Source organism: Bison bison, unplaced genomic scaffold, assembly GCF_000754665.1.
Source record: "Bison bison bison isolate TAMUID 2011002044 unplaced genomic scaffold, Bison_UMD1.0 scf7180017864309, whole genome shotgun sequence".
Lineage (NCBI taxonomy): Eukaryota > Metazoa > Chordata > Mammalia > Artiodactyla > Bovidae > Bison > Bison bison.
Window position 1 is genome coordinate 3050873 of NW_011494881.1, and position 23179 is coordinate 3074051.

A 23179-nucleotide genomic window follows, 5' to 3' on the forward strand; every position below is an offset into this window, starting at 1 on the left:
TGAAAGATTTATTTTAACTTTAGGTGTATATTTACTTTGCTTAGTTCTGTCCATATATAAAATTTAAAAATACTACCTTTTAAGTTTTGTTGATTTGTTTTATAATTTATTTTAATATAGTTACAGCAGTAAATGATGGAGGTGTTTTTCTCATTGCAGATTATGGCTGTATCTTATTTATATGTCGCTAGTTCAGCTGTCGTTTTGATACTATATATTTGAAGCATAATAAAATCTTAGTGGATTTAGTGTATCTGGATGCTCTTAAAGTGTGAATTATAGCTTGTTTTCTTTAAAAGAACTTTTTATCTGAGGAAATATTTTAGAAGGATGAGTTATGATGTATAAATCCTATTCCATTGCTGAAATGCAGTGTGGAACATGATGAACTGAACTCTTCCTTGACTGACAGATACCAGAGGTAGTAAAAATGGTATTGGAAAGGTTTGTTCCTTTCCTTTTCAAGTATTTAATTTGTAATTTGACAGGTTACATAATACATGTAAATGATTCTTTGTTTTAAATTAGTTTTTAGTGGGCATGAAAGGCAAGGATGAAGCCATGGCCATTGGAGGCCATTGGTCTCCTTCGTTGGATGGACCAGACCCAGAAAAAGACCCCTTTGTGTTGATTAAGACTGCTATTCGTTGTTGTAAGGCTCTGACAGGCATTGATCTAAGTGTGTGCACACAATGGTAAGTACTAATTCATTTCTTGATTAGAAAGGTTTTTCTAATAGTTTATGTAGATGTTCTTGTCCATCAGCCTTCTCCCACCCCCACCCTCCCGTATTTTAGCAATCTTGATCATGCAGATAATCTCAAAGGAAAATGCTCGTTTGTAGCAAAAGTTTATTTGGTGCCAAAAATGTTTGGGGGAAAAGGATTAAGAACTAATCAAAATAAACTGAAAATATTAATGTTTTGTTACGCTGTACTTTGGAAGTTGGATGTATGTTGAAAATATTTTTCATTTCATGCATAGCTGGAGAAGATCGTCAAGAGAGAACTTCATTTCATTATAATTCTTTTGTTATAAAATGATGTAGTTGCTGATTATTTTTGTTCAGCCATATTTTCTCTTGAGGCTTATTTGTCTTGTGTATTTTAGTGTATTTCTTGTGATTTAATTGAGAACATTCTTTTTTTAGCACATGAAATCTGAACAGCTATCCAGCTTCTTCAGGTATTCTCTAAAATATGGGTAGCTCTGTAATCAAACTTGACAATGCCTTGGGGAACATATTCTTTTAACCATAAAATATTGTACAAATGTACCAAAAGAGGAACTATGGCTTCTATAATTTTTTTTTCTTTAGACCAACCTCAAGTTCTTGCAGCAAAATTTCTTTACTTGATGTGCTACAAGTGAACTAGGGTCTTTAAAATGTATTTTAGAATTTTTTTTCCAACATGCTTCTTCCCTTGCAACAGGTACCGTTTTGCAGAGATTCGCTACCATCGCCCTGAGGAGACCCACAAGGGGCGTACAGTTCCAGCTCATGTGGAGACAGTGGTTTTATTTTTCCCGGATGTTTGGCATTGCCTTCCCACCCGCTCAGAGTGGGAAACCCTCTCCCGAGGATACAAGCAGCAGCTGGTCGAGAAGCTTCAGGGTGAACGCAAGGAGGCTGATGGAGAACAGGCACTGAACGCTAATCCCTTTTTCTATTTCCGCTTCTCACAGGCACAGGAACACAGGCACAAATGCACACCACACACTACATAACAAACACACATGGAGGAACATAACTGGTAACAGCGACTGGTAATCCAGCTTTCAGCAGTATAGTTGTATGTTCTTTTCTCTTAAAAAAATTTGTCTATTATGCTAACTTTAAGAGTGCTGAGACCTCAAAGGAAAATAAGTTGTGCTTAAATTGCACAGAATTTTGTTTTTATCATAGGTCTAGTTGCTGGAATCTGGGACCAGTTGTTGAGCAAGATTCAGTATTAAGCCATTTTAAACATTTTGCCATTTTCTAAAATTTAAAAAATTTTCTCTTTCACGGTCATCATTTCTAGTCATGGATATTTGAAATTGGACAACCACAAGTCTGAGAGATTTGAAATTTCAGGCTATGTGGCGGCATCTTTGGTACATTTGAAAGGTCTGACTAAATCAGTCTTAACTTTGGGTGGTTTGAAAATTGGGGCAAGATCACACACTGTGTGGTTAGTGGAGAACCGGCAGTGTTTGTGCATCCCTGATATCCTTTGTGTTGTAATTTATCACCCTTTTGTGTTTCACAGATCTGGCTTTGATTGGCTGATGAGTGTCTTTGTGATCAGTTAAAAGTGGTAGAATGTATGTACGTGGACTTGCCTAAATAATAACTTTAGGAGAAGACAATCTGAAACATTTGTGACCTTGCACAGATCAGCAACAGACTTTTAAAAATTAATTAACCTTTATTTTAAGGTTTCAGAATAGTAATTCTGTTCTTAACTTTGTATATCAGGATGAAGAAGAGAAGGATGATGGTGAAGCTAAAGAAATTTCCACTCCTACCCATTGGTCTAAACTTGACCCAAAGACAATGAAGGTAACTTTGAAAGTAATGATATTTAATTAGAAATCTATGAACAGGAATAGAGGATATTGTAGACAATAGTTTTTCAGATATAAGTCATTAAAAATGAAGTCCACTCGTTAAATATAAAATTCTGTGTTGTGTTTGTGTGTGCAAAAATTAAATAGTTCAGCCAGTATCTGGTGAATGTAATACGCATATGTGTATGGTGTGAGCAATATTGTTTTCTGATTTGGAAACTGACCAAGAGTTGGAATTTCTGCATTTAATTTACTTAAATTCCAGGAGAAGGAATGAAACATAGAAAAAGATTATCCAGTTCTTAAATGAATTTAAAAGTAAAATGTGGATTCAAAATGCATCTGAACTAGGAGGAAGGTAATATAAGACCCTGTTTTGAAAATCTTTGATACTTAACGAGTTTTTCTTTGCTTCCCAAGGTCTTTGGACCTGTTATCTTTTGACCGTTTTGCATCTCTGAGTCTATACTGTGGATGTAGATCTAGAGAGTCACATATATAAATTCTACGTAGATCAGAAACTTGATTGCTTTTGCAGCTTTCTGTTTATTAACATATAAAAGCTGACCTTTTGGTTAACTTCTGTCCTCAGCAAAATCAGAGTTTTTCTTATGAAACTATAGTTTTTAAGCCAACATTGATTTTTAGTTAGTAGAGAATATATATCATAATTTTGACACTCTTGCACTACTCCTCAACATCAGTTTTCCTCAACATCAGGTTTGATATAGAATCCTATAGATTCAGAAGATTAGATTAAGCCTGCAGCCCAAAGAAATTTTTGTCTAACTGATGGCTTCTCTATTGTTTCTTAGTTTAAAACATTTGTATTTCTTTGACTATAAATATTATGCATGCTTATTTTAAAAATTAGTGTATACATAAAATATTGAAGAAAAAATGACTCAAGCCTGTCACTCAAACAGAGCAACCTTTCTTAAAAATTAGATGTATTATCTTCTGTTATTTTTTCTGGGTATAAAATGTTTGCTTGGCTCTAATAATGTATCAAAAAGTTTCCATCTCATCCTTTTCAATTAATAATAGTGTTTCCCGTGTAATTTATTTTTAAATGTTTTATACTGTTCCATTCAAATGATGTACTGTTTTTTCCTTATGTATTAATACTCTTATTGGATATTTTGTTTCTTCACATTTTTGGATGGAGGGATTATGACAAAGAATGTATAACAAATTTTTTTTCTTGTCTATAAATTATTTCCTTAGAGTAAATTCCCAGAGACTAGAATTTCTAGGTCAAAGAGCATTAACTTCTTTGAAAGCATCTTAAAATATGTTGCAAATTACTTAAAAAAATAATTCTGTCAGTTTGCATTTTTACAAATATTTTATGAGCTGTACAAGGGTCCCTTTCACCAAAACTTTTAAAAAACTCATACAGAAGATAATTGCATGATTCCTTGTTTCATGATCCTATTTCCATTTTCTGTGTTTTTATGCTGTGTATGTTTAGGTAAATGATCTCCGAAAAGAATTAGAAAGTCGAGCTCTTAGTTCCAAAGGCTTAAAATCCCAGTTAATAGCCCGACTGACAAAACAGCTTAAAGTAGAAGAGCAAAAAGAAGAACAAAAGGAATTAGAGAAATCTGAGAAAGAAGAGGAAGAGGAGGATGATAGAAAATCTGAAGATGATAAAGAGGTATATACTAAATCATTTCAATACTATTACACTTAATATTGGTTTATAGGGTTCTTTGAATATGTATGTGTATATACTTCTATTAAGATATAATTTATATAATAGTAAAATCGATCCTTTTAGTGAAAAGTTGTGCAAGTTTTGACACATACATATGGCCGTTTAACCACCATCACAGTCATCATATATATAAAAAAGGTCTGTCATCCCCTAAAAATAACTTATATTAATACCTCTTTGTAAATTTTCTTCTCCTACCTGGTCAGCCTCTGGAAGCCACTGATTTGTTTTCCTATAGTTTTGCCTTTTCAAGTATATCATTTAAATGGAATTATATAACCTTTTGAGTCTGACCTCTTTAATTTAACATAATGCGTTAGAGATTCACCCATTTTTATTGTGTGTTTCTGTAGTTCTTGTTAGTTGCTAAATAATATTCCACAGCATCAGTGTATCAGTGTTTATTCATTCTTCACTTGAGAGACATTTGAATGATTTCTATAAGTCAGGTGTTTTCAATCCTTCCTCTTAATGAATAATAATGTTTTAGATATTAAAAAATCAAAGAAAATTTGCTTGACAGAGCTATTAAGTTCAGAGATTGAGGTTTGATGAAGTGCTTGTCTGAGAATTTTGCTGCTTTAAAGCTGTATGCTTGATTGCATCACAGTTCTTAAGACTCAGAGACCGTTTATTCACTCTTGTTTGTGCCTCAGTCTTATATGCCCAGAAGAATAACTTCCGGGTGTTTTCTGAATTTGAAACATGGGGATGTCAGAAGTGTGTTACACCAACAGTAATTGGATAAACCAACATTATGTGTGTACTAATGGAATGTATTGTGAAAGTACACATCATTATTTATTAAGTCTTCCTACCAAAAATGTTTTACCTTCATCTAATTGTAAGGAAACAGATTTAGAATGTATGAAATTTTACAGAGCAGCTTGTCGGAACGTTTCATAAATGTTCATGTGATGAAAGTAGAAAAATGGTTTAAAGAAGGTTAATAATGACAACTGAATGCATTGAGTGAAACTTGACTGGACCCTGGATCAGGGTGGGAGGAGGGGAAGCCATTAACAGTATTTTTGAGATAATTGGAGAAATTTGATTATGGATGTAATAGTAGATTTGATAGTGGAATTATCTCAGAGTTGGCCAGCAGGAGGCATTTCAGGTTGACTTCTGTGTTCTTCCAAATAGCCTTGTGTCATCTTTTGAGGACTTCGCTTATTTTGCATTATGATATAAAGTGTTTTAGTCTCATTGATTACTATCTCTGCACTGTTTCTGAAGTCACCCATTTCCCCCGGAAGCCTTGGTACCTTTTAGTGAAGAGTGGTACATCGTATTTACTGTGGTGTGTACGTTGAAAGTGAAGAGCTTACACTAATAACTCTAGTCCTACTCCAACATCACAGACTTCGTTCTGGTTTTCTCTTTCTATATATTTTAACTCCTTTCCCCAATAATGAGAAACATACCTTCTATTATACTTAATGGATTTGCTTATTTCCTTAGTTATATATCACACTCCCTCTCCAATCTGTGTATCCTCCTTATTCCACTTTAGTCTTATTTCTTGTCCTATACTTTCTCTGTATGGATGCCCTCCTTGCTTCATTTGGATATCAGTGCCTGATAACTGGGCAGCTCTTCTACTCGGGGCCATTGTAGCTCTAAACTTTTCTCATCAACCTCAATCCTGTTGTAGACACCTACTTTGCTTGTAGGAATTGCTTTAGAATTGAATTGTTCAGAACAGCAACAGAAGAAAGCAGATTTTCACTTTTTGATGTTAGTGGGCAGTAGTGCTCAAATCCTAAATCCATTGATTTATTGAGGTTAAAAAGGGTGGTATTATAATTCTTATTTTGTTTTCACATATTCCTCTCATCTGCTCTTTTGGTTATGCAGTGGTATTTGCCTTTTGGTAAATTCATGCAGAAAAAGGCAGGATCAGTACTTGATTGTTTTCTTTCTTTTTAAAATATAGAATGTTGGGATTTCTCTGGTGGTTCAAAGGTTAAGATCCTGCGCTTCCACTGCACAGGGCATGGGTTCAATCCCTAGTTGGGGAACTAAGATCCCATATATGGCACAGTGGCATAAAAAAAAGGTTTCAGGAATTTGCAGCATTCCTCTGCCATACTAATGTAGTATATATGCTGCTCCATCAAGCACTATTTTTCTGTTGTTGTTTATCCAGTTTTTACAATAGTGAATTGGTTCCCCGCATCTTCAGATGGTTACCTGTTTGTTTTTAAACATTATGAATACATGGATTTGAACATTTTTAATGGGTTTCAATTCCTTGTGATTCTTCTCCTTTTGAAGCTCAAATTGTCAACTCTTTTTTTTTTGCCAGTGCTTGTGAATATATATACAGATACACAATACAAATAAAATATTAGTAGCCCCACCACCAGTATTAAAGTCTTGCTTACTTTAAGTATATTTTTGAATTTCCTATTTCTATACCTGCTTTCTCCCCATTTTAAAAATGTCCTATAAATATATTGTCCTAGCATTTAGCATACATACTGTACTCTCTTTTAATGCTCACTTAATTTTGGTTTTACTACTATATACCTAATGCTTACAACTAATCCTTTTGTCGTTGTACCTGAAGCTCATCTCTAGTAGATACCTCAGAGCTCATGGTAGCAAAAATACTTGGTTTTGTCTCTTGACTGTTGTGAATAATAGTGCTATGAACAAACAAGTTGTGTCAAGTAATAATTTTTTATTTGTTCTGTTCACTTTTGTTTTCTTTAAGGAATTCTGATGTCTTATGTTTACGTTTTTTGCTTCCTCAATATTGTTCACTTTTTCATTTCTCTTTGATTTTTAACATTTCCATATTACCTCCCTTTCTCTTTAAGACATTATCTTATTTGGTTTTTTAATAAATTTATTTTAATTAGAGGCTAATTACTTTATAATATTGTGGTTTTTGCCATACATTGACATGAATCAGCCATGGGTGTACATGTGTCCCCCCATCTTGAACCCCCCTCATACCTCCCTCCCCACCCCATCTCTCTGGGTTGTCCCAGAGCACTGATTTTGAGTGCCCTGTTTCATGCATCACACTGGTCATCTATTTTACATGTGGTAATATGTGTGTTTCAGTGCTATTCTCTCAGGTCGTCCCACCCTCGCTTTCTCTCACACAGTCTTAAAGTCTCTTCTTTATATCTGTGTCTCTTTTGCTGTCTTGCATATAGGGTCGTTATTATTGTCTTTCTAAATTCCATATATATGTGTTAATATACTGTATTGGTGTTTCTCTTTCTGACTTACTTCACTCTGTATAATAGGCTCCAGTTTCATCCCCCTCATTATTAGAACTGACTCAAATGAGTTCTTTTTTATACCTGAGTAATAATCCTTTGTGTATGTGTACCACAACTTCTTATCCGTTCATCTGCTGATGGACATCTAGGTTGCTTCCATGTCCTAGCTATTGTAAACAGTGCTGCAATGAACATTGAAGTTCATGTATTTCTTTCAGTTCTGGTTTCCTTGGTGTGTATGCCCAGCAGTGGGATTGCTAGGTCATATGGGAGTTCTATTTCCTGTTTTTTACCGAATCTCCATGCTGTTCTCCATAGTAGCTGTGCTAGTTTGCATTCCCACCAACAGTGTAAGAGGGTTCCCTTTTCTGTACACCCTCTCCAGCATTTATTGTTTGTTGACTTTTTGATGGCAGCCATTCTGACTGGCATGAAATGGTACCTCATTGTGGTTTTGATTTGCATTTCTCTGATAATGAGTGATGTTGAGCGTCTCTTCATGTGTTTGTTAGCCATTTGTATGTCTTCTTGGGAGAAATGTCTGTTTAGTTCTTCAGCCCACTTTTTGATTAGGTTGTTTATTTTTCTGGTATTGAGCTGCATGAGCTGCTTGTATATTTTTGAGATCAATTCTTTGTCAGTTGCTTCATTTGCTATTATTTTCTCCCATTCTGAAGGCTATATTTTCACCTTGCTTATCATTTCCTTTGTTGTGCAAAAGCGTTTAAGTTTAATTAGGTCCCATTTGGTTTTTTTTGTTTTTATTTCCATTACTCTGAGAGGTGGGTCATAGAGGATCTTCTGATTTACGTCAAGAGAATGTTCTGCCTATGTTTTCCACTAAGCATTTTATAGTTTCTTGTCTTAAATTTAGATCTTTAATACATTTTGAGTTTATTTTTGTGTATGGTGTTAGAAAGTGTTCTAGTTTCATTCTTTTACAGGTGGTTGACCAGTTTTCCCAGCACTACTTCTTAAAGAGATTGTCTTTTCTCCATTGTATATTCAAGGTTTTTTCTTTGTTTTTCCATACAAATTGTGAAATTATTTGTTCTAGTTCTGTGAAAAATACCATTGGTAGCTTGATAGGGATTGCGTTGAATCTGTAGTTTGCTTTGGGTAGTATACTCATTTTCACTATATTGATTCTTCCAATCCCAGAACATGGTATATTTCTCCATCTGTTTGTGTCATTTTGATTTCTTTCATCAGTGTTTTATAGTTTTCTACATATAGGTCTTTTGTTTCTTTAGGTAAGTTTATTCATAAGTATTTTATTCTTTGCATTGAAATGGGATTGTTTCCTTAATTTCTGTTTGTTTTCTCATTGTTAGTGTATAGGAATGCAGGGGATTTCTGTGTATTGATTTTATATCCTGCAACTTTACTATATTCATTGATTAGCTCTAGCAATTTTCTGGTGGAGTCTTTAGGGTTTTCTATGTAGAGGATCATGTCATCTTCTAACAGTGAGAGTTTTATTTCTTTTCCAATGTGGATTCCTTTTATTTCTTTCTTCTCTGATTGCTGTGGCTAGGACTTCCAAAACTGTGTTGAATAGTAGTGGTGAAAGTGGTCACCCTTGTCTTGTTCCTGATTTTAGAGGAAATAAGGCATTACCTGTTGAGTTCATTTGCTTTTTTATTCCTTTACTTTATTCTTAAATTTCTGGAACTCTCTTTTCTGATTGTTCCCTAAATTCTGTCACCTCATTTTCTACTTTTAAATATTTACTCATAAAATAAAATAAAATATTTACTCATGTTGTTCTTTCATAGGTTGTAACATTTTCTCTATGTCTTTTAGCACACTTTAAAATAGTCAGTTAAGGTTTTTTTTATCTGTCTTTTGGCCATGTCTTCTGGTCCACTTTCATTGTCTGCCAGAGACGGGATTCTGCTCCTTATTCTCTCACCCCCTTTTTTTTTTTCCAGTAATAACTTTGCATGGAATTTGACCAAAGTACATTTCTGTTGCTAATTTTTATGTGAATGTGGTTTCTCTAAAGTTTGTTAGAAGGAGGTTGCTTCAGATAGCTTTTCTGACTTTATAGAGCTCTATGTTCTGTTATTTTCTTGTTCTGCCAAAAAATATGTGGTGTCTTGCTGAGATTTTATCTGGACCTTTTCCTCCCACGTCTCTATTCTCTCTCTTTTATTCTTGCACTGTTCACTGTTGATTCTGCTCCCAGAAGTTTCTCCTCAGTTTGGCCTGTGCTGAAAGGGTGCCTTGATAAATCAGCTTTGCAAGTGGGCCTAGAATGCCTTGGCCATTTTAGATCTTAACACTGACCCTTTGTACTCACTCACCTTTTCCTAGTTTCAGCTACTATTTTTAAATTTACCTGCTGTGCTTTCCACTGCCTGTTTTATGGTTTTCCTATTCTTAGATTCAGCAGGTAACCTCATTGCTTCCTCTGCTTCCCCTCTACACAGATGTCAGTAACACATAGATGTTTTAGATCTTGTGACTTTTCCCCTCCTACTTGTATATTGGGGTTTGTGGAAATACCTTTGTCATTTCATTTTGTTATGAATATACATGGATTTTGGTTTTGGTATCTAGATTATACTGTCTCTTTTTTAAATGTGGGGATTGCCACCATTTTCCCAGAATATCCTGATTTATATGATGGTAATACAGGTTTGTGGTGTCTTTTCCCTCTTTAGAAGGCAGCAGCTTACCCTGGAAAATGAAAAAGAGAATTAGGAGCCGTAAAAGTGGCTATCTTCTTTAGTAAATTTGAACTTCACTCTCTTCTTAGCCCTTAAAGTTGGTATTATCATTGTTAGAAATTCACCCTTTTTCTTTTGGTATGATACATAATGTATGTGGAAGTTTAACCATTATTTAAAATTTCAAATATGTAGGAAGAAGAAAGAAAACGTCAAGAGGAACTGGAACGCCAGCGTCGGGAAAGAAGATATATTTTGCCTGATGAGCCGGCTATCGTTGTACATCCAAACTGGGCTGCAAAAAGTGGCAAGTTTGATTGTAGCATCATGTCTTTGAGTGTACTTTTGGACTACAGATTAGAGGATAATAAAGAACATTCATTTGAGGTAATGTTTTACATTTGAATTGGGGTCCAAATAAGGTTCATATATTTTGATTGGTCAGTATATCTCAAATCTCTTTTGAGTGCCTCCTTCATTGTTTCTGTTTTTAAAATTTTCCTTACAGTGTATTTTTTTATGGGAAAAACAACCAGGTGACATTTCCTACAAACTCAGTTTTGCTGATTGCATTCCTGTGGTATGGTTTAAATGTTTGCCTTCTCTGTCTCCCATAAATTGATACTTGGATCTAAAGTCTCAGTCCGGCAGGTTCAATCATTGTTTTTCTTTGACTGCTTCACAAGTAGTGGTTTGTTTTTTGTTTTTTATCAGGATATCAGGGGTCATATAATACAATAATGTCTAACTACTGCTCTTGGGAATGTAGCAGCACTTTATTATTTACTGTAGAATTTAAAATACCATTTTGTGGGATTGAAACTTTTACATCTGACTGATCTTGGTGTAAGATAAAATAATTGATGTTTATCTTTTCAAGGTGAATCTGTTCCTTTGTATCATTACTCTAGAGCAGCTTTACAACATAATTTGTCATTTTTCAAAATAGTTGAAATGCACTTCTCTTTCTGTGTTAGTGATTGGTTCATTCTTTAAACAAAACGGTGTAAAATATGACTTTTGTAAATAGCCTATATGAAATTATAATTGTGTACAATTATTGTATCTTATCAACAAATTTCACATTGTTTCATTTGATAAATTATACTGTAAAAATCAGTCATACCTACTTGACCCAGAAGGTCATTCGTTGTCCACCAGATGGTAAGATAAAAGTGATGTTTATAAACAAATAAAGAGGGCTTCTGAGCTTATTAAACATGAAGTGCATTCTTATTCATCTTGATGCAAAGTATGTAACAAATATTAAAGTGTTTACAGTTTTTGAAACACTGAAAATTCCAGTAAATCAGTGTCCTTAAACATCATATGTTATATGATTTTATTTTTATTACCAGTTGCCATAAATGTAACTCTTAATAGTGCCTCTCCTGCAGTAGTCATTAAAAAATAAATTAATGAAAAAAATAGTCTTTGATATCTCTACTTATAATGTATACACTATATATCTAAAGGATGCTGTAAGAGGATCTCAAATTAATGCCATACAGTGGAAAACACTGATTTGAGAAACAGACATCTGCTAGCAAAATGTTGCTTTATTTTTTTCCTCTCCATCTAACATATCCCCTTAATTTCCTTTTAATCTATCATTAGAATGTAAGTCATTTTTGTATGTGAATTTAACATTAGTTTTCAAATGTCACTTGATCAGAAAGGCCATCTCCGGCTGGACTCTTATTACTCTCTATGCTCTTACCCTGCTTGTTTTTATTATAATTTGATACTGATTTTATTATTTCATACTTTGTCCCCCTAGATTAGTTATCTTATGAGAGTTAGGATTTTTATCTGCTTTCTTCACTTCTGTATTCACATTGCTAAAGAACAGTCCTGATACAGCGTAGGCATTTCATAAAAACTTGTAGAGTACATCTTGTTGATACACATGATAAAGTCATGCAATTATTTTTTTATACTATTTGGTCAGAAGTACACTAAACACAGTATTTATATCTTCAGAAGAGTTTTTGAGGATTTTGAGGCTTCTTGGCATCATCAACATTAATTATTTATTGTTAGCGCCCATTAGTTCTTGGATGTGATAAGTCATCGTATGATAAATTACTGATTTGCTGGATTTGTTCACTAAGTTGGCTGGGTTACTGTTTTGTCTTTTTATAGGTTTCATTATTTGCAGAGCTTTTCAATGAAATGCTTCAAAGAGATTTTGGTGTCAGAATATACAAATCATTATTGTCTCTTCCTGAGAAAGAGGATAAAAAAGAAAAGGAAAAGAAAAGCAAAAAAGATGAGAGAAAAGATAAAAAAGAAGAAAGAGATGATGAAACTGATGAACCAAAACCCAAACGGAGAAAATCAGGCGATGATAAAGATAAAAAAGAAGATAGGGATGAAAGGAAGGTCTGTAATTATTTGTATGACCAGCAATTGATTTAGTTTTCTAATTAGTCTTCTGTAGTGTAACATAGAACAATAAATTTCATCAGAATAATGAAATATAAAAGTCAAACTAAAAAGTTTTAGTGTATTATTAGAAATTTAAGTCTTTTGAATTAAGCCTACATAAGCATATATAACTAGTTTTGTTTATTCTATTTTTAAGTCTAAGGTATATAGCATGATGGCTTATTTATGTATGTTGTGAATGATAAAAGTACATTATTATAAGATATTTATAATATACTATTTCAAGTAAATTTGGTGAATTTAGTTATTTTGAGATCCTGCTTAATTTTAAGACATTTTAAATTACAGAAAGAAGATAAAAGAAAAGATGATTCTAAAGATGATGATGAAACTGAAGAGGATAATAATCAAGATGAATATGATCCAATGGAAGCAGAAGAAGCTGAGGATGAAGAAGATGGTACGATTCACTTATTTCCCCTTAGGGTGAAAACTACAATTTTTGTTTGGTGACTTCATATCACTGAAATGCATGATTATGGTAATTTTTAGAATAGGAAAGGTAAAATATTCTCTGGTGAGAGTATGTTATATTAAGTACTGTTAATATATTAACTACTATTTTAGTAATTTTTAGGTGAGAGGATTGTTTTAAGAAATGTTTAGTTTTGACTGTCATATGTTCCACATATAATTAATGCTTATTCACCTTGAGTAAAATTTTCCCTAAAAACTGTATTAAAGTGTGTCATGAAAAGGTTATAATCTTCCTTAGAAAACTAACTCTGCTGCTGCTGCTAAGTCTCTTCAGTCATGTCTGACTCTGTGCGACCCCATAGATGGCAGCCCATGAGGCTCCCCTGTCCCTGGGATTCTCCAGGCAAGAACACTGGAGTGGGTTTGCCATTTCCTTCTCCAATGCATGAAAGGGAAAAGTGAAAGTGAAATCGCTCAGTCGTGTCCAACTCTTAAGCGACCCCATGGACTACAGCCCACCAGGCCCTCCGTCCATGGGATTTTCCAGGCAAGAGTACTTGAGTGGGGTGCCATTGCCTTCTCTGAAAACTAACTCTAGTATTTTTTTAAATTATGAAGGCTATCATCTAAGCAAAAGAGTATATCTCACATTCAGATTGAGTTTAAAGACTAATAAGAAACACTTGCATATCTATTATCCAAGTTTTAAATAATAGACTTTCACTGGTAGTAATGAAACTCAAAAGGCTTTATAGTAGATGTCTTGACTAATCATATATGCCAGTTCTATAGTACATATGGAGTACCACTGATTGTTGGTTTCAATGTAGATTTGCGGCGTTTTAAAAAAAAATTTTTTTTTCTCAAATGAGAAAATCATTAAGTTTTCTTTGTAATACCTATCTCTGAGAATTATTACTACTTAAGGTATTTTTGGTTTGCCTCTCTATTTTTTTTTTTTTAGCCTAGCATTTTAATTTTCTTCTAATTGGTGAAAATATTCAAACATACAAGAAGCTGAAAGAATGGAACACAAAAGAAGTTGAACAGCTTATACCCAATAGTTGATTCATTAGTTAATATTTTATCTTATTTATATTGTCTTTGTGTTTGTATGTGTTTCTGATTCATTTGAAAGTAGAAATTCTTCAAGTTGCCTAAGAAAATACATTCAACTCAGTAGCAGTGATATGATATACATATATCACTGTTTCTTTTATCTTCATTACCTGCTTTGCTCAATGAAGATGAACCCTTTTTACAATCCCATTTTTTTCTCCCCCATTCTCCCAGTATTGTTTTAATCACTGCTTTACTTAAATCACTGAACATTGTTCTCATTTTCTTTTGTGTCAGAATGTCCTGGCTCTCTTTAGTTGTTTTCTTTATTCCTTTTCTGCTGTGTAACTCCCTTAGTGGTGTTCGTTTCCATTCTCCTGACTTAAAATACTATCTACCTGTATTGATAGTTCTCAAATTTATATCTCAAATCAGGCTTCTCTTATTCTTCCATATCAACTGCCTATTTGTCATCTCCACTTACCTGACATTTCAAAATAAACATGTCTTAATCCTGAACTTCTGCTTTTCCTCTTCACCATATGAAAACAAACAAATCCTCTGACCTCTGACTCTTGATGGCTGTCTCATCCTTATAGTTGATTAAGCTAAAATCTAGGAGTCATCCTTGGTTTTTTTTTGGTCATATTCCATTTCCATACTATCAGGAGGTCATATTGCCTCTGTCTTCAAAATATACCCAGAATCAGACCATTTGTCACCAACTTTATAGACTTCCTTGATGAATCAGATGGTAAAGAATCCCATCTGCAGTGCAGGAGGCCTGGGTTTGATCCCTGAATTGGGAAGATCCCCTGGAGAAAGGAAAGGCCACCCTACCCACTCCAGTATTCTTGCCTGGAGAACTCCGTGGACAGAGGAGCCTAGCGGGCTACAGTCACTGGGGTCACAGTCGTACATGACTGAGTAACTAACATTGTCAGTTTCACTTCTGTTTTTTTCACTGGTGTAGCCCTACGGCAGCCCATACCTAGATTATTTTAATAGCCCCCTATCTGGTTTCCCTCCCTATACCCTTCCTCTAAAGTCTCTTTTCAGTACAGTTGCTAGAATAACTTATGTAAAACAATAGGGAGTTATTTAAATGCATTTTGACATAGACATGCAGTTAAATTCTGTGTAGTCATTGAAAAAGTAGGTAGGGGATAGTGATGTGGAAAAGATTACCAGATAGTTTTTATACGCAGCATGTTCTAAGATTTGAGCAGTGATTACTTGGAATTTTAAAAAATGTTTTAAAATTAGGTTTCTGGAGAGATGGTTACGAAAGTGACACCTTTCAAGTTAAACACTCAAAATGGGTCATGTCTGTAAAATGTGAACAAATGAAAGTGAATACTTAACCATTTCATAATTGAGGAAACTGCAGCTCTTAGCAGTAAATTAATTTATCCATGGTAATAAAACAAGCAATTGAACCACTCTGTACTTTGTATGAAATAATTAGGTTTAAAACACATAGTCTTAAAAAAAAAAAAACCACACACATAGTCTTTCTCTTTTTTAATACTGCTTATTACTGTTCTTGGAGAAGGCAATGGCACCCCACTCCAGTACGCTTGCCTGGAAAATCCCATGGACAGAGGAGCCTGGTGCAGTCCATGTGATCACTAAGAGTTGGACATGACTGAGCGACTACACTCAGTCATGTCCAACTCACTTTTCCCTTTCATGCATCGGAGAAGGAAATGGCAACCCACTCCAGTGTTCTTGCCTGGAGAATCCCAAAGACGGGGGAGCCTGGTGGGCTGCTGTCTGTGGGATCACACAGAGTTGGACACGACTGAAGCGACTTAGCAATTGCTGTTCTAAGATATATATCACAGACTCACTCATTTTAAATGTATGTAATTTAGTTTAATAATTTAACAATATAATAATTTCTAGTAACTTTATAGAATTGGAAACCATCACCACAATCCAGTAGTTTTAGAACATTTGTCTGTTTCCCTTTATTTATTTAAGATTTCTTCATTTATTTTTCATTTGTTTTTTGGCTGTGGTGTGTTTTTATTGCTACGCATGGGCTTTGTCTAGTGGTGAGCAGTGTGCGGTTGTATCGCGGTGGCTTCTCTTGTGGAGCACAGGGTCTCTGCACACAGGCTTTGGTAGTTGCAGTGTGTCAGGTTAGTAGTTGTGGCTCACAGGCCTAATTGCTCCACAGAACATGGGGTCTTCCCTGAACCAGGGATTGAACCAGTGTCCCTGTATTGCAAGGCGGATTCTTAACCACTAGACCACCAGAAAAGCCCACTGTTTTCTTTTTTTTTTAATAACACCTTAAGATGTAATTTATATATCAATCATTTCACCCACTTATAAACATGCAACTCACTGGTTTTTGATATATACACAATTTTAGACAACATTTTGTATAAATATAATCATGCAGTATGTGGGGGTTTTTTTTGGTGACGGGCTTCTTTTCACTTAGCATAATGTTATCAAGGTTCATGTGTGTTTTCGCATGTGTATTCTATTTAATACAAAGATTTTTCTACATTGTTACTGTTTGCATACAACTTCTCACTTAAGACAGTCCTTCCCAGAGTGTTCCAAAATATTAACTGGTATTAAGGTTACTAAAATATTCTAGGGTCAAATAAATTTGGGAAACTTGGGCTAAAAGTAAAGGTTAACACGTTTTACTATAGAATTTCTTAGCTGCTTATTTATATTGTGAATGTTCAAGAAGGGAATATAGTGTGAATTATTTATGAATATAAGCTCTGTAGTATCTTAAGGGCTAATCAACTTCTTGTGTTTACTGTATCTTGTATTTTACCAACAAACCCTTTGTTACTCTGGGCTTTCTGATGGAGATCCATTTGAAAGATCCAGAAACCTCTAGAACTAAAATTTTCTTTTAAAATTGTTGATCATTAAATATCTGCAAAAAAAATCCCCTCTAATTTAGAAGGCTAAATCTAAGATGAAAGAGTTGGCTGGGTTAGTTTCTTCTGAGGGCTGTGAGGAAAGGTTCTATTCTAGGCAACTTTGATCAGCTTCTAGATGGCTATCTTTTCCCCATATTCTCATATATTGTCTTCTGTCTGCATGTGTCTGCATACAAATTTCTCCTTTCTTTAGGAACACCAGTCATTGAGTTAGAGCCCTCTCTGATAATCTCATTTTGATTATCTCTGCATAGACCATTTTTCCAAATAAGGAAAAATTCTGAAGTATTAGGGGCTTAGGACTTCAACTAGGCATTTTAGGAGGTAAGGACTGAATCCATAAGCAGATTTATTGTTTAATATTAGCTGAATTTCAAGGTGGTAATGGTATTTACCTGAGGGTGGTGGCCAAGGTCTTCAAAAACTGGGTAGCCTATGGATAGGTAAGAGAAAGGAGTTTACTTTTTTGTCAGTTTTCTGTTTATTTATTTATTAAGAATAATTTATCCAATTTCCTGGGCTTCCATGGTAGCTCAGATGGTAAAGAATCTGCCTGCAGTGTGGAGACCAGATTTGATCCCTAGGTAAGGAAGATCCCCTGAAGAAGGAAGGGAATTGCAACCCTCTCCAGTGTTTTTGCCTGGAGAATTCCATGGACAGAGGAGCCTGGCAGGCTACATCCATGGGGTTGCAAAGAGTTGGATACAACTGAGCTTTAACTTTCACCTGATTTCCTATCTTTTATTATGCAAATCTGGATATTAACATTGTTAGGTCTTCTTAATTATGAAAAAACGTTTCAGTTCTCACATACACTTTTATTCTGCAATAATGCATCTGCAGTTAGAATTCCTATATTGGTGTTTCTCCTTTAAGAAAATATACTTGCTCTTTTTTAAAAAAAATTTTAAGTTTCAATCTTTTTGTATTAAATACATTCATTTTTGGAAACTAAATCCCCCCAATACTTATTGAATTAAGTCCTTGTATTTAAATCAGTAAAATCCACTTTCTTCTTCCCTCTGGTCTCCTTATAAGTTTCTTCCTGTTCAGGGCTATAATTGTTTCTTATAAAATCAACTATTTTTATTTATATATTTCTTTGCTGTTGTATCTTATGAAAACTGATCATTAATAGAAAAGTATTTTCAATCTGTGTGATAGTTGGAAATTTATCTACTAAATGAGTCTTTTGCTCCTGTTGTATTTACTGTATAGATCGAGATGAGGAAGAAAACAAACGAGATGACAAAAGAGATATTAATAGGTACTGCAAGGAGAGGCCCTCTAAAGATAAGGTATGTATTAAATACTGAAGTGTGTTTGACATACATTATTGGTTTCTTATGTACAACACAACGATTTCCATTTTTTACATAAAACATACTTATTACTAAATGTAACACAGTGATGAACTTTATTGATGCTTGTATATCTTTATAGTACCACTCAGCAGAATTCAGTCAGTTGTATTTTGGTATTCAGTTTAGTTGCTCAGTTGTGTCTGACTTTTGCAACCCCCTGAACCGCAGCACACCAGGTCTCCCTGTCCATCACCAACTCCCGGAATTTACCCAAACTCATGTTCATTAAGTCAATGATGCCATCCAACCATCTCATCCTCTGTTGTCCCCTTCTGCTCCTGCCCTCAATCTTTCCCAGCATCAGGGTCTTTTTAAATGAGAAAAGATATGTCAGATAATCAGTGGGCTTCCTAAGTGGTCAGTGGTAAAAAATCTGCCTGCCAATGCAGGAGATGTGGGTTGGATCCCTGGGTTGGGAAGATTCCCTGGAGAAGGAAATGGCAGCCCATTCCAGTATTCTTGCCTGGAAAATCCCATGGACAGAGGAGACTGGTGGGTTATGGTTCTTGGGATCGCAAAAAAGTCACAACTTGGCGAGTAAACAGCAACAACAGATAATCAATATGTTTTATTTATTTCTTCATACACGTAACTAGATCAACTCAGTTTAGCTAAGATGAGACAAAGGTCTTTTCATATTTTTGTATATTATGGACAATGACTTAATAAGTCAAATTTTGTCACTTTTCAGGGGTTAAAATTATGTACTATATTTTCTGCATTTTCTTTAGGAAAAAGAGAAGACTCAGATGATCACAATTAACAGAGATCTATTAATGGCATTTGTTTACTTTGATCAAAGCCATTGTGGTTACCTTCTTGAAAAGGATTTGGAAGAAATATTTTATACTCTTGGACTACATCTTTCTCGGGCTCAGGTAATCTATCTTAAAATATTTGAAATGAAAAGCATTTTTAAATAACTCTCTTTTTAGTATCTTTGACTTTTTGAAATATAAATGCAAATACAGGCTCATAATAATACAGTATTGAAATAACATGTAAGCAGTTAAAAGTCTCCTCTCTGTCTAATTCTATGCCTTTGGCCTAGTATATAAACTTCTAGATCTTTTTTAAGCAACTCATATGTGTTTATATATGATAGTTCCAGTTTTATAAACAATACATGAAATCATTCTGGTGATATCTGAGACTTTTTTTCATTTAATAATGTATCATCAGCATTCTGCCATGAAAATAGAGACCCATTTTGTTCTTTTTATTACTGCATAGTATTCCATGGTATAGGTGTGCCTTTTATTGCCTTAACTAGGCCCCAGTTGCTGAATGGCTCTCATTTTTTAGAACCACAGGCTATGCTGTAATATGTGTGTTTGTACATAAACTTTAATGTATGTGTTAGCGTTTCTTTCAGTGTTGCTTTTTTTTTTTTAGAAAATTTTTTTCAAGTGATAATTTGAAATTTAGGTTTCTAGAGAAGACAGTTAAAAACGTAAGTGCTCAAATTGAATTTTAGTGGATACCTGAGAAATGGTATTAATGTTCATCATATGTGAAAATTAGAACATAGTTCAAGGAGAATCAAAAACTTATTTTCATCTGTTAAATATGGTTACTTTCTTGCATAACAGGTAAAGAAGCTTCTTAATAAAGTAGTACTCCGTGAATCTTGCTTTTACCGGAAATTAACAGACACCTCAAAAGATGAAGAAAACCATGAAGAATCTGAAGCTTTGCAGGAAGATATGCTAGGTTTGAGTATATTACTTTAAGATCATGCCATTTTATAACTGTATTATTAATTTAAAAAGAAAATAACATAATAAACTATGGTATCTTTTTTTTTTTTTAAGTATGGTATCTTTTAGGGATTTCTTGGAGGTCCAATGGTTGGCACTTCATGCTTCCACCGCAGGGGTTACGGTTTCAATCCCTTGTCAGAGAACTGTGACCCCACATGCTGTAAAATAAAAGTATCTTTTATATTATAGGAAACAGATTGTTACTTCCAACACCAGTAGTAAAACAGGAGTCAAAAGACGTAGAAGAAAATGTTGGCCTTATTGTGTACAACGGTGCAATGGTTGATGTAGGAAGCCTCTTGCAAAAATTGGAAAAGAGTGAAAAAGTACGAGCTGAAGTGGAACAAAAGCTGCAGTTACTAGAAGAAAAGACAGGTAAGGGAAAGCATTGGTATGTTGGTACTTTTAACACTCTACTGGGGTATATATGTGGGCACACATATATGCACACCTGTACACATGCATATCCATCCATACTTTATAGTGTAGATACATAATGTAACTTTACATTTGACTATTTCTGTTAAAGGTTGTAAAATTGCTTAGCATAATAATGAGAATTAATCTTAGATCTTCATGTGTATTCTCAGGTTTGATTGTTCTGTTGTATCCTTTAATTCCTCCCGTAGTTCTGCTTAGTTTTCACCACTTCCTGCTACTTTTTCTAGTCTGTGCAATCATCTAAAAAATGGAACTTGGTTTTAGAAGTAATACTTAGGTAAAGCTTAATTTAACTGAGTATTGTAAGTCTTCATGTGGAGAGTTGACTCATTGGAAAAGGCTGATGCTGGGAGGGATTGGGGGCAGGAGGAGAAGGGGACAACAGAGGATGAGATGGCTGGATGGCATCACCAACTCGATGAACATGAGTTGGGGTTAACTCTGGGAGTTGGTGATAGACAGGGAAGCCTGGCATGAGCAACTGAACTGAACTGATTGTGAGTGAAAGTGAAAGTCACTCAGTCATGTCTCACTCTTTGTGACCCATGGATTATACAGTCCATGGAATTCTCCAGGTAAGAATACTGGAGTGTGTAGCCATTCCTTTCACCAGGGGATCTTCCCAACCCAGGGATTGAACCCAGGTCTCCTACATTGTAGCCGGATTCTTTACAAAGAAGCATTGCATTGTGCTATGCTATTGAAATTGACACTTATGGCCAGTTTAAGGAATTATATACGCTTATTAAGTCTAATCATACACTTATTATTATTTAAGTCTTCTGACTTTAAATATTTTTAACCTCAAGGTTAAATTGGAAATATTAAGTGGTAAGATGGTGAATTTTGAACTTGATTTCTTTTTTTTTTCTTTTGACAGATAAAGATGAAAAAACCATATTAAATTTGGAGATTTCTAACAAAAACCTTTCTGGTGAACTTAGAGAAGTTAAAAAGGACCTTAGTCAGTTACAAGAAAACTTAAAGATTTCAGAAAACATGAATTTGCAATTTGAAAACCAACTGAATAAGACAATCAGAAACTTATCCACAGTAATGGATGAAATCCACACTGTTCTTAAGAAGGTTAGCTATTGTTTACCGTCAACATTTTCATAGTTTATTCTTTTTCAGAAAAGCCTATCTCTGGAAAATTTAATATTATTAAGCTCTTAGTGGCTTTTCTAACAGAAACTAGTGGTAGTATTCTGTCCGTTTCTCCAAAGATAGTATTTTCCTAGAGCTTACTTCAGATGTCAACATGATTTATGTTTGCAGACTTCTTTATAAACAAGATTTACTAATCTAGTAACTTAGTGCCGTTGTAAACTAACTTTAGTAATTGAGAGACCTTCTTTAGCCTGGGTCTCCCTCAGAGAACAAGGGGGGAAAAAGTCTCCACTTCAAGGACTGTATTATTGTTAGTAATGTATTCCTGAGAACCTCTGATTTCTTAGGACTTACATGGCTTTCTCAAATACTAAAAGTCATTCTGCACAGAACTGCGAGATTTCTTTCAAATAGTTCCCCAAGGGTTCATTTTTCCATAGATGGTGAAATGGGCTATCTGGAGTATCTCTGTTTATTGATGGTATTTTTTTAAAGTTACATCTAAGAGAACCTAATAAAATATACTTTTTCTTTGTATATTTTATAGGATAATGGGAAGAATGAAGATAAAGATCAGAAATCTAAGGAGAATGGTGCAAATGTATGATAAAATACATGTAGTGACAAAGAATGGTGATGAATAATGTAATATATAAAATCATGATACTAGAATGAAAGTGATGCACGTTTGATCCTAGTAGTATAAATATCTGTCAGTTCAAATGATGTATAAAGTTTTATGAATGTGAGTCTTTGTTTTTGAAAATTGCTTGTAATTCCTGGCATCCAAATTATTAAACACTCCTTGAGTGAGATAATTTTGCATTGCAAAATGTTTTAGGATGAACTTTGTTATAGTTTTAACCCCAATAAAGTTCATCAGTTTAATTGACAATAGTATTTAATTACAGATGTCATTTATTAAAAACCTGGAAAGTTGCGATTTTATTTATAACATTATCATTACTAGTTTTTACGAAAGATACTAGCCTTTTAAAACCTCAATATAAGTCAGAAAATAGCGTGGTGCTTCAATTTTGCAAGTTTTTTGGAGCACGCTTTTTTTTTTTTAACTTGTTCTGAAATCCTAACTAGACTGTAAAAACATTTATTAAAAATTTAATTCATCCAAAAGACAGTACATTGAAAACTGAGAAAATAATAATTATGTTATTATATATGTTAGGCTTTACATAAAATATAGTTTTGATGTTAATGTTAACTGTTTTAGTTTCCCAGAATAGCATGTATATTACTTTTAATTTTGAGGTTTTTTTTTTAATGCAGTATATGTCACATGTACAATTTAGTATCGAGCCAGTGGATGTCAGTATGATACCTTAAGTCTTATTTAATTAAAAATATTATTTTTATTAGTCTGTGTACCTCCTTCAGAATTTTAGATACATAAGAGTTTATTAACTAATTCAGTGAAAAGGTAGGAAATGTGATACACTCTAAAGCAA

The 23179-nt window shown here is 34.1% G+C and overlaps 1 protein-coding gene across 9 annotated transcripts in view; it reads left to right on the forward strand.

Moving 5' to 3' along the window:
- Positions 1-22608, forward strand: part of CCAR1 (cell division cycle and apoptosis regulator 1) — a 46711-nt gene extending 24103 nt beyond the window's left edge. For 8 of the 9 annotated variants that reach the window (XM_010852189.1, XM_010852190.1, XM_010852185.1 and 5 more), the window contains 13 exons: positions 529-695; positions 1434-1644; positions 2462-2545; positions 4028-4213; positions 10386-10577; positions 12336-12575; positions 12930-13041; positions 18254-18333; positions 19131-19277; positions 19992-20112; positions 20352-20537; positions 21484-21689; positions 22261-22605. In XM_010852189.1, coding sequence (XP_010850491.1) covers positions 529-695; positions 1434-1644; positions 2462-2545; positions 4028-4213; positions 10386-10577; positions 12336-12575; positions 12930-13041; positions 18254-18333; positions 19131-19277; positions 19992-20112; positions 20352-20537; positions 21484-21689; positions 22261-22320 — 1992 coding nt within the window. In that variant the 3' untranslated portion in view covers positions 22321-22605. Of the gene's footprint in view, positions 1-528; positions 696-1433; positions 1645-2461; positions 2546-4027; positions 4214-10385; positions 10578-12335; positions 12576-12929; positions 13042-18253; positions 18334-19130; positions 19278-19991; positions 20113-20351; positions 20538-21483; positions 21690-22260 lie in introns of all 9 variants that reach the window. The other variant, XM_010852183.1, reaches the window with a different exon arrangement.
- The last annotated feature ends 571 nt before the right edge of the window (positions 22609-23179 follow it).